We start from the raw sequence: 11,204 nt of genomic DNA, 5'->3' as shown, positions 1-11,204 counted from the left end.
TATTGATGCGTACCATGTACCATCACTGTTATCGGTGTAGTGATATAGCAGTGAACAAAACAATCCTTGTCGACGTTCACATGGAGAGAGGGAGACAAAACGCAGAAGTAAACTAAAAAGAATCAGAACTAAGGAAGAAAAGAGAAAGGGGAGTGAAGTGGGACTGAATTTAAAATAGTGTGCCCCAAGGAATGCTTCACTGAAAAGGTGATCTTTAAGGAAAAACAAAGGAAGTTGGTGATTTATCACTGGGATTCAGTACCCCCAGATCCATCTCCACTTTTGCCCACATCTCACGCATGCCCGACACTCAGAGCCCATGCCTAAGGCTCGGGCGCCCCCTGATGCCCCTGCGTATCCGCGCAGCCCCAACAGCTAGCCGCGAACAGCAAAGCCGGAAGCGCGGCGTCCTGCCCTCGCCCTCCCCTTCCGGCTCACTTCCGCCTACCCCGCCCGGGCTGCCAGACCGGAAGCGCCGCGCTCTAACCCGATCCTCCTCATCGGGGTTGAAACCCGGGCGCCTCCAAGATGCCGGTAAAGGGGCCGAGCTGGGGGTGTTGGGAGAAGGCGGAGATTTGGGAAAGTGGCGAGAAGTCGTGGGTGCGCTGAGAAAAGCGGGCCGAGGGGGGCAGAGAGAAAGCAGGGGCGTGAGAAGGGGAGAGGCGAGAGGAGCGGGCCGGCCCCTGTAGGATTCGGGCGGGCCGGCCCCTGTAGGATTCGGGCGGCCCGGGGCTGTAGACCGGGCTTGGAGGACCGGGGCGCGGCAGAGTGGGCCGGAGATCCCGGACGTGCTGAGGAGACTGCCTCAGTTCTTCTGCCCTCTCCTCTCCAATCCCGACCCCTTTTCTCGCCCTTTCTGCCTTCCCCCGACTCCAGCAGGGTTCCCAAAGCCTCACTAGAGCCGCGAAGGCCAGGGCTGCCCTTTTAATTTTTCATATCTCAAGTCTAGAGTCAGCTTCTTTTTTTCCCGCAGGCCCACTTCCTCCTCCGCCTCTGGGGGCGGGTCTCTTAAGCTGCTTGTCATTTGTGAGACCCCACTTCCCGGACTCCTCCCCTGTCATCCGGGTAGTGGCGGCCACCCCTGCGCCGCTGGGTTTAGGGCTCTCAGAGCAGACGCAAGGTCCGCGCCCGGTTTCCAGATGTTTCTGTTTTCGCGTGCATCAGAGTGGGAGTAAAAATTGATGGTGGTTTGGTTGCTCTTAAGTTCTGACAGCCAGTCTCTGGGGTAGATTTATCACCATCATGGTCTCCATTTTGCAGATGAGGAAAAAAGAGGTTCAATAACAAGTGATTATTCATAGGACACACATTACTGAGCACCTGCTGCATGCCAAGCACTGTGACAGCAGTGAATAAGGCCAACAAATCACTGTTCTTAAGGAGTTTACATTCTAATGGGGACACCGACAATAAACATGTAAATACAAATAAAATAAAGGAGATTGTTTCAGATAATGACAAATGCCATGAAGGAAATAGATGGGTAACAAGACAGTATAGCTGGTGAAGGGGAGGGTAGAGGCTTGTTTAGATGAAGCATATCTGTAATAAAAAGGAGCAAACCATAGTTATCGGTACGTATTTTTACGGATCTCATAGCTACCATTTGACTCCTGATGTATGCCAGGCAGGCCCTGAGCTACACACTTTATATAAATTATCCCATTTAATCCTCACAGTGACTCTATCAAGTAGATATGTTATTGTTTTCTCATTTTGCAGAGGAGGAAACTGAGGCTCAGAGAAGTTAAGTAACTTGCCCAAGGCTGCACACTATTAAATCTTGATAAATCCAGATTTTACCAGAACACTAAAGCTTTGTACTCATCATTCCAGTTGCACCTAGAGCACCTGGACTTCCCCTGTCCGGGTGCTCTTAAGAAGACAGACTTAATGTCTGTCTTCTCCATTCACCTGAAAATTCTTCAAGGACAGAGCCCATACTAGCCTTGCATGCCATTGGATCCGCATGCCTTGCACACAGAAGGTGCTTAGGAATCTTTTGATGAATGAATGAATGAATAACTGAATGGGGCCCGTGTCTTACAAAAAGCCAGACATCTTGTAAAAAGCAGAACTAGAAATCAGCCTATAAATTGCTCTCATAAATATGATTTTTCCCCCTCCTCCTTTAACTCCCATCCACCCACTGAAAGCAAGTATGTATCTCTTCATTTTACAAATTTGGAAATAGGCTAAGAGAAGAAAAGTGATGTCTTGGTCAAAAGGCATAAAGCCAGGAAGTGGCAGAGCTGAAGAGCCAGTGCTTGGGTTGTGGTTTAACAACAGCTGGGGGCTGGGTACTCCTGATTTATATGGTGTTTGCCTATTTCTATAGTGTAAATACTCCACCAGTTACCAATGTGGTGTCACTGAATGTGGAACTGGAAGAGATGCACATTAGCACCTCATTATATAGTATTTACACCATAAAGATACAAAAGACATAAATAAGCTTAAGATCATATTAAAAATAAATTTTTTAAATAGGAAGTAATAAATTTCAAGTATTTATTACCTTTGTTTTTAATATAATTTACATAATTGTAAATTTATATAATTTCATTTTTAATAATGGCTGTGTTCAGCAACCAGCTTGCCTCAAATTTTCTCAAAATTTAATAGTCAGTTTTCATGAGCCAGTTAATCTTGGATGAGTTAGTCTTTTTTTCCTTTAGGGAAATGTACTTGTTTGCCCTGCTGACATTTGCTCTCTTTCTGCTTTTGTGTTCTTACCTGGCTTGCCACTACAGGCTTACCACTCTTCCCTCATGGACCCTGACACGAAACTCATTGGAAACATGGCACTGTTGCCTATCAGAAGTCAGTTCAAAGGACCCGCCCCTAGAGAGAGTAAGTCGAAACTCCATTATTTTCAGATTTTGGTATGAAACCCTCTGATGTCAAATCAGGGAAATTCTGTCTCAGTTTGCTCTTGTATTTTCTATTTGCTTGGGGGATATTGTGCTCTAGACCTTTTCAGATCATGGGTATATGTTGCATTTAACAAGAAACTGTATTATTGCTGCCAATTTCTCCAGGATATTTTGTTGAGAGGGAAGAGGAAATGTGCTTAATTCTCAACACTCTTCTATCATCACTATCATTTCTTAAAAACTAATGCTGCTACTTCTGTAGAACGCCATGTCTCCCTCCTTTCTCTGTCATCAAGCTGGAAAAAACAAAATGTGTTTTAACCTCTTCTTTATTTAAATCTACTTTCTTTGTCCATTCTTCAGGATCTCAGTTTTCAGCAATACCTCAATCTTAAGTATCCTGTATAATATTACTAATTTCTTCTCTGGCTTCTTGAACGTTATATCTTTACTTTCTTTCTTGGTACTCATTTTTTTTTTTTTTTTTTTTGCAAGGGTGAGCCATTTTCTTTACTGTTCAGAAAGCTTCATTAATTTCAGATGCTGAGACTCTTCTGACACATTCTGAGATGTTCTGCCAACAGTGTAATTTGTATTATATTAGACACCTTTTCCGCCTGCACTGAGTTCCATTCATGGTTTCCAAGACTGTAGTTTGGATTACCAATTTTGTACTGACCCTGTCTCCATTCTTCTGCCAGATTATTTGACTTGAATTCCTCTTAATTTTGTTTTCAACACCATTTGAAAGCTCAGTAAACTTAATAAATTTGGTGAGTCACCACACTGTTTACTTGTTCTGAGATAAAAAAAAGGAACAGTGGGAAAAAGCAGACCAAAAAGAGAAAAAATAATGTAAAAGAATTACAGTGCAAAAGAAGAATAAGAGTCAGTGTTGGCCCAAAGCTCTTCTCAGATAGTTACAAAATACCATATTATATATCAGAAGATGCAGTTGACCAAGGATGGAGTAAATCTAATTACCACCTTCGCAATTCTTGGGCCCTTGAGGGAGAATGGGACCCCAAGAAACCGGAACTCTGATTTCTGTAGATAAGGAGTGACTTCTTAACTCTTCCCTGGGGGCTGGATTAGGACTGAATTGGAATTATGGAGAAGTATAAGCCTGTGCTGTAGACTAAGTAACTGTTAACATTAATCTAATTACTTACATCCAACAAATATCTTGTGTGTGTGTGTGTGTGTGTGTGTGTGTGCGCGCGCGCGTGCGGTACGCGGGCCTCTCACTGCTGCGGCCTCTCCCGTTGCGGGCTGTGGCCTCTCCCGTTGCGGAGCACAGGCTCCGGACGCGCAGGCCCAGCGGCCATGGCTCACGGGCCCAGCCACTCCGCGGCACGTGGGATTCTCCTGGACCAGGGCACGAACCCGTGTCCCCTGCATCGGCAGGCGGACTCTTAATCACTGCACCACCAGGGAAGCCCTCAACAAATATCTTTTGAACACCTTTTATATGCCAAACACTCTTCTAGGTTCTAAATCCTATAGTCTAGCCTCCTCCCCCTCCCTGCAATGTGACATTTAGAACTAGCTGGCTCTTGTAAGCGCTGTTTGGATGATCTGAGGAAGTTTCCTTTTTGCAGATAAGAAAATAGATTGCAGGGAACACAAGTCTAGAGTTAGAATTCTGTTGCAGACTTCCCTGGTGGTCCAGTGGTTAAGATTCTGTGCTTCCACTAGAGGGGGAATGGGTTTGATCCCTGGTTGGGGAACTAAGATCCCATAGGCTGTGCAGCGAAGCCAAAAAATTTTTTTAAAAAAGGAAGGAAAAAAAAAAAAGAATTCTGTTGAAATTCTTCAGAGTACCAAAACTTCAGAATTGTTTTGCATTTCTGCTGTGTGAGAGGGATAGAAGTCAGGGATGAGAAATATAAGTAACCATTTCTGCATTGCTGAAACCAGCTGTTGGATATCAAGATCCTGGGATTTTGACCTTTTTAAAATTTAAAAAAAAAAAAAAGGAAAACCCCCAAAAAAGGCAAAGAAATTTTGTAATGAGATCTGTCTTTGTTGCAACAGTACTTCTGGATTTTTTCAGTCTCTAGCCATCTGAACAGCTTGTACAAATATATTTGAAGTCAGTTTTCGTAAAAAGAAAGATGTATATGTGAATCCCAGTGTGTTCCTAAATGACAGTTAAGAGTTTTTTACCTAAAGCTATAGTATGTAAGGTCAAATAAAATTATATTGAATACTTTGTATTTTTTAAAAAGCATTCTATTAAAGTTAGTCTATGTTTCAGTCTTTTTTTTTTTTAATTTATTTATTTGGCTGCTCCAGGTCTTAGTTGCGGCACGCAGGATCTTTAGTTGTGGCATGCATGTGAGATCTAGTTCCCTGACCAGGGATCAAGTCCAGGCCCCCTGCATTGGGAGCATGGAGTCTTAGCCACTGGACCACCAGGGAAGTCCCTGTCTCAGTCTTTTTTTTTTTTTTAATGTATTTATTTATTTATTTATACAGCAGGTTCTTATTACTTATCTATTTCATACATATTAGTGTATATATGTCAGTCCCAATCGCCTGTCTCAGTCTGTTTTTATAAATGTATTGAGAAGTGTCTGGAGTGATGTTCACCAAATGTTGAGAGCAGTTATTTCTGGGTAGTGAGATTAGGGTGACAGTTAAGTTTTTTTTCTGTGTTGATTAATTAATTTCTCTAATGGGCATGTATCATTTTTGTAAGACAATAAAGCTATAAGAATAAATCATGTGCTTATTTTTCTAGAAATTGTTTCTAAAGACTTTATATTTCAGTACGCTCATCTTATTTTATAAAACTCCAAAACCCTTGACCGTTGAGCTTGGATATTTTTTTCTTGATAGCTTTTTAATTTTTATTTATTTATTTATACATTTATTTTATTTATTTATTTTTTGGCTGTGTTGGGTCTTCGTTGCTGTGCGCAGGCTTTCTCTAGTTGCGGCGAGCTGGGGCTACTCTTCGTTGAGGTGCGAGGGCTTCTCATTGTGATGGCTTCTCTTGTTGCGGAGCACAGGCTCTAGGCGTGCAGGCTTCAGTAGTTGTGACACGCGGGCTTCAGTAGTTGTGGCTCGCGGGTCCTAGAGCGCAGGCTCAGTAGTTGTGGCACACGTGCTTAGTAGCTCTGCAGGATGTGGGGTCTTCCTGGACCAGGGCTCGAACCCATGTCCTCTGTGTTGGCAGGTGGATTCTTAACCACTGCGCCACCAGGGAAGCCCCTCTTTTTACCTTTTTTAGATGTTATGTTTTACATTTGGCTAATGTTTTCTGCCTTACTCCCCTTGTGTCCTGCTTAGCAAAAGATACAGATATTGTGGATGAAGCTATCTATTACTTCAAGGCCAATGTCTTCTTCAAAAACTATGAAATTAAGGTAAAGTACAGAGCTTTTACTCTTTTTTTTTTTAATTTTTCTTGTAGTATAGGTGATTTACAATGTTGTATAGAGCTTTTACTCTTTAATTTAGTTTTCTTATGGGGATAGTATCAACCTGGCAGTCAGGGTTGATGTAAGGAATAAATTAAATGAAATGAGATTGTGTGATTTTAAAAATCCAGAACAGTGCCTAATTCTGTAACAATGTTAGTTCCTCATTTTTCCTCCAAGGTCTACACCATGGGTTGGCAAACTACAGCCTGAGGGCCAAATCTGGCCCACCACTTCTTTTTGTAAACAAACTTTTATTGGAACATAGCCACGTGCATTTGTTTATATATCATCTGTGACTGCTTACATGCCACAATAGCTGAGTTGAGTAGTTGTGACAGAGACTATGGCCCACAAAGCTTACAATACTTGCTATCTGGTCCTGTACAGAGGAAATTTACCAGCCCATGGTCTAGACACTTATTTATATTTATTCAACAATATTAAGCGCCTACTGTATGACAGTCCAAAACCAAAAAATTCTGCATGCTATGTTACTTTTTTAATATACTTCTATGTCCTGGACCTAAGATGGAGAGAGAAAGAAAATTCAATGACCTGGACCCTTCCCTCAACCTCCATTTCTTCCCTTCTGCTCTTAGTTCTTGTGAGCTCAGGAGGAAGGCAGAAGTGGGGTGGGGGCAGAAAAGGAGGGGGGGAGATGGAAAAGGAAGTTCTCTGAGATGCTGCTATGAGCAAGTTACAAGGAATGTCAATAAATCTTCTAGATAATGTTCTAGAATATGGAACTTCAACTCCTTGCCAAACTTTAATCTCTCGGAATCAAGCAGGGTGTGAAATCTTTATTTGTAGACTCTTGGTCTATAAACTGTGGTCTAAACATTCTATGATGTTATAGATGTTTCTATATCTAATGCATAGTCTCAAGTGTGGTGTTTGTAATTAAAGTTCTGCCACATTTCATTCTCTCTCGAATATCATATAATCTTAAAAATAGGGAAAAGTGTAGTTTGTTTCTTTAAAATTATAAATCTGTGTAAAATTTGACATGAAGTATGTGCCACATTTGATTAGCATCCATTTGTCTTCTCCACATTTTTCCTTTGGGTTAGGTCAAGAGTTGGGCTAATGAAGCTCTTCAAAAACAAGTCACTTGTGAAATAATTGCTTCCTCCTTTAGAGTCATAAATGTTTCTGTTCTTGGCAGAGATCCTGAAGTGAAAGAGCTTTTAAAGGTTAGCCAGCCGTATGGTTCATCTCAGGTTTTCCAGGAGGCTTTGTTAACTCTCCTTCCTACACAGAATGAGGAGCTATTGGCACAACTCTTCAGGAACCCAAGGGCGAAGGGAGCTGAGGAAAACAGGGGCAGCCACACAAGCTCAGGGTGAAAACAGGGGCAGCCACACAAGCTCAGGGTGGAAGCTGGTGGCTCCCTCCCCAGGGGCAGACAGAAAGGGGGCTTGAGAAGATTGCATGCAGAGAATGGGAATTTTTAAAAAAATATTTTATGTATTTTTAATTATTTTATTTTATTTTTATTTATTATTTTTGGCTGTGTTGGGTCTTCATTGCTGTGCACGGGCTTTCTCTAGTTGCGGCGAGCGGGGGCTACTGTTCATTGCAGTGCGTGGGCCTCACTGCGGTGGCTTCTCTTGTTGTGGAGCATGGGCTCTAGGTACGCGGGCTTCAGTAGTTGTGGCTCGCGGGCTCTAGAACACAGGCTCAGTAGTTGTGGCACACAGGCTTAGCTGCTCCGCAGGATGTGGGATCTTCCCGGACCAGGGCTTGAACCCGTGTCCCCTGCATTGGCAGGCGGATTCTTAACCACTGCGTCACCAGAGAAGCCCGAGAATGGGAATTTTTGATGCTGTAGTAACTGCTTTCACAGTTTTCAGTTGATAAATCAAAAGACAAAGATTGAATTCATTTATTGCACATAATTATTAGGTTTTGATCGGAATTGTTTTTAAGTTTTGTTTTCTTCCCATAGAATGAAGCCGATAGGACCTTGATATATATAACTCTCTACATTTCTGAGTGTCTAAAGAAACTCCAAAAGGTAATTAAACTTGGATGATCATTTGTCAGGAACACAAATTAATAGGTATTTAGACTTGTTGAGACTTTAAGGACAAGTAGAAAATATTTCCTCTGACTTAGAGCAGGGACTTGAGAGGAAGATCTGGAAAATCTGAATGTAGATCTCTGAACTTATACTGTAGTTGACTAATGAGAAGATAAGGGCAGTGGTGTTTTAAGGCTTTACATATATTTTCCCAAGACAGAAATCTTGACCAAAAAATTCCCTTTTAAGCCCTTGGCTCAAGGGTTCTTAACCTGGGGTCCAAGGATAGAATTCAAGGTTCCATGAACTTGAGTGGAGAAAAGATTACATCTTTCTTTTCACTAATCTCTAACTGAAATTTAGCATTTACTTTAATGATTAATGTAGGCAGCATCCACAGTAGTATTAGCAATACCTGTGACTTTCTGTAGCATTTTCTTTTTAAATAAATAAATTAATTAATTAATTTATTTTTGACTGCATTGGGTCTTCCTTGCTGCGTGTGGGCTTTCTCTAGTTGCAGCGAGCGAGGGCTACTCTTCGTTGTAGTGCACGGGCTTCTCACTGCGGTGGCTTCTCTTGTTGCAGAGCACGGGGCTCTAGGTGCGCGGGCTCAGTAGTTGTGGCTCGCAGACTCTGGAGCGCAGGCTCAGTAGTTGTGGCACACGGGCTTAGTTGCTCCACAGCATGTGGGATCTTCCTGGACCGGGGATCAAACCCGTGTCCCCTGCATTGGCAGGCAGATTCTTAACCATTGCGCCACCAGGGAAGTCCCCAGCGTTTTCATATTACATTTAGAGTTGAAGATATTTTGAAATTTTGTTTACATTCATTATTACTTCAAAATTTAGTTGTTAGGCCCACTGCTGGGTCTTGTTATTTAGTGCATTAATAAAGAAGCACATGTTTGACTGTGTGATAAATTTGATGTTTTAATATGGTAATTATTGTATATCACTATAATTGGTTTCTTTTGTAGTTCTGTTTTATCTTATTCATTTAAAACATTAGTCTGAGAAGGGGCCTACAGGCTTCACCAGATTGCAAAAGGGCACCAAAAACATAACCCCAGACATGGCTACTTAGATAAAAAACTGAAAATTGGATATTACTATCCTTTTTCCCTATGTTTGTGTATATAATTTTTTTTTTTTTTTAAGTGCAATTCTAAAAGCCAAGGCGAGAAAGAAATGTATACACTGGGAATCACTAATTTTCCCATTCCTGGAGAGCCTGGTTTTCCACTTAATGCAATTTACGCCAAACCTGCAAACAAACAGGAAGATGGTAAGAACAACATCTCTACCTTACTATATGGCACGAGATTTTCTCCACTGGACTTCTTAACACCCCTCCTTTTCTTGCCTTGACTGGTGTACAGATTGAGAGTGGAATCTTTAGCCCGTACATTATCTTACTACTCACTCTCACAAAAGATCCTTGGCAACAAGCATGACATGTGGAGAATCTTTTGGACCAAAATGAGTATAGTTATAAAACCATTTGAACTGTCGTTCCTATTTCTTATCCTGTTCGAAGGTATTGAAATGTATTGCCAAGGTCAATGTCGAGATCAGTAGCCAGCCCATTTGGGATGCTTTCTCAAATACATTTTTTTATTGTTCTACCTCCTCTTGATTTTAGAAGTGATGAGGGCCTACTTACAACAGCTGAGGCAAGAGACTGGACTGAGACTTTGTGAGAAAGTTTTTGACCCTCAGAATGATAAACCCAGCAAGGTAAAACTCTTTTCTTATTTAGTTGATAAATCACCTTTTACCCTGTAGCCACTGTTAAACACATTGAGGTCTTTAGTTTTTGCATTGCAGTGTTGCTTAACTTTGGTGCCTTATACATAGTAGGAGTTCACTGAATCACACTGAGTAATGAATTGCATGTAATAAAAAATTTTGGTTGTATATTCTTATGTTGGGGCATTGTAAACCCATAGAACAGCTTTTTTGTGTGAGATAGCTTTAATGTATTACATTTATTTTGTTGTTGTTATTTTGAGTAACCTGTGAGTCACTCCAAAAGAAAGGGAGGAAGGGAGGGAGGGAGGAAAATTTTTTATGTATCTTCAAAGAGTTGATATAATATAAGGGCTGCCAGACCAATATTAAGTTTTGTTATTAAGTAAATTCATATTCTGACCTTACCTTGAACTTGCATTGTGATTTGACCACCACTGTTCATTCTGTTTTGTCCCCTCTTGTTAGTGGTGGACTTGCTTTGTGAAGAGACAATTCATGAACAAGAGTCTTTCAGGACCTGGACAGTAAAGGGAGCCTTGGGCAGACACTGTCTCCACAGCTGTGGGCAGCATTTACAGCGAGATGTACACAGTTCTTTGCCTTTATTTCATAAAGTTTTATACAGAGGAGAGAAGAGAGTGTGTCTTTACTTGAAGATCTCTTTATCAAGAATTTGGGGCTGAGGGGTGGGGAAGAATGAGTTGTTGATGGGTGATTTGAAATTTCTGCAGTATTAAGCTGGTGCTTAATGAGTAATAATAAAGAAATTTTCTAACATTTCATGTCAGAAAAACTTCATTGCTTATCTTTGACATTCACTTAAAAATTTTTTGAGATAATATTCACCCTTTTAAAGTGTATAATTCAGGGGACTTCCCTGGTGGCTCAGTGGTTAAGAATCCGCCTGCCAGTGCAGGGGACACAGGTTTGAGCCCTGGTCCGGGAGGAGCCCACATGCCGCAGAGCAACTAAGCCCATGTGCCACAACTACTGAGCCTGTGCTCTAGAGTTCGTGAACCACAACTACTGAGCCCGTGTGCCTAGAACCCACACTCCGCAACAAGAGGAGCCACTGCAATGAGAAGCCCGCGCACTGCAATGAAGAGTAGCCCCTGCTTGC

General features: G+C 41.7%; 1 protein-coding gene across 1 annotated transcript; it reads left to right on the top strand.

The window, feature by feature from the left end:
* Positions 1-416: 416 nt before the first annotated feature.
* Positions 417-10,866, top strand: ARPC3 (actin related protein 2/3 complex subunit 3). Its single transcript, XM_022598002.3, has 7 exons — positions 417-534; positions 2,754-2,853; positions 6,174-6,250; positions 8,256-8,324; positions 9,491-9,617; positions 9,975-10,069; positions 10,550-10,866. Exons 1-7 carry the CDS (start codon positions 529-531, stop codon positions 10,610-10,612), a joined length of 537 nt encoding a protein of 178 aa, XP_022453710.1. The 5' UTR covers positions 417-528; the 3' UTR covers positions 10,613-10,866.
* The last annotated feature ends 338 nt before the right edge of the window (positions 10,867-11,204 follow it).

This window comes from Delphinapterus leucas, chromosome 14 (genome assembly GCF_059928025.1).
Source record: "Delphinapterus leucas isolate spDelLeu-1000000601 "Yukka" chromosome 14, BTC_Dleu_Yukka2, whole genome shotgun sequence".
NCBI lineage: Eukaryota > Metazoa > Chordata > Mammalia > Artiodactyla > Monodontidae > Delphinapterus > Delphinapterus leucas.
The sequence above is the reverse complement of the archived record's forward strand: the minus strand, read 5'-3'. Positions and strand labels throughout refer to the sequence as shown.

Bases quoted from the DNA above. Each gene is read 5' to 3' on its own strand.
- ARPC3 (XM_022598002.3), top strand. The intron at 2,854-6,173 runs GTAAGTCGAAAC...TGTCCTGCTTAG, and splicing joins AGGACCCGCCCCTAGAGAGA to CAAAAGATACAGATATTGTG. The intron at 9,618-9,974 runs GTAAGAACAACA...TCTTGATTTTAG, and splicing joins TGCAAACAAACAGGAAGATG to AAGTGATGAGGGCCTACTTA.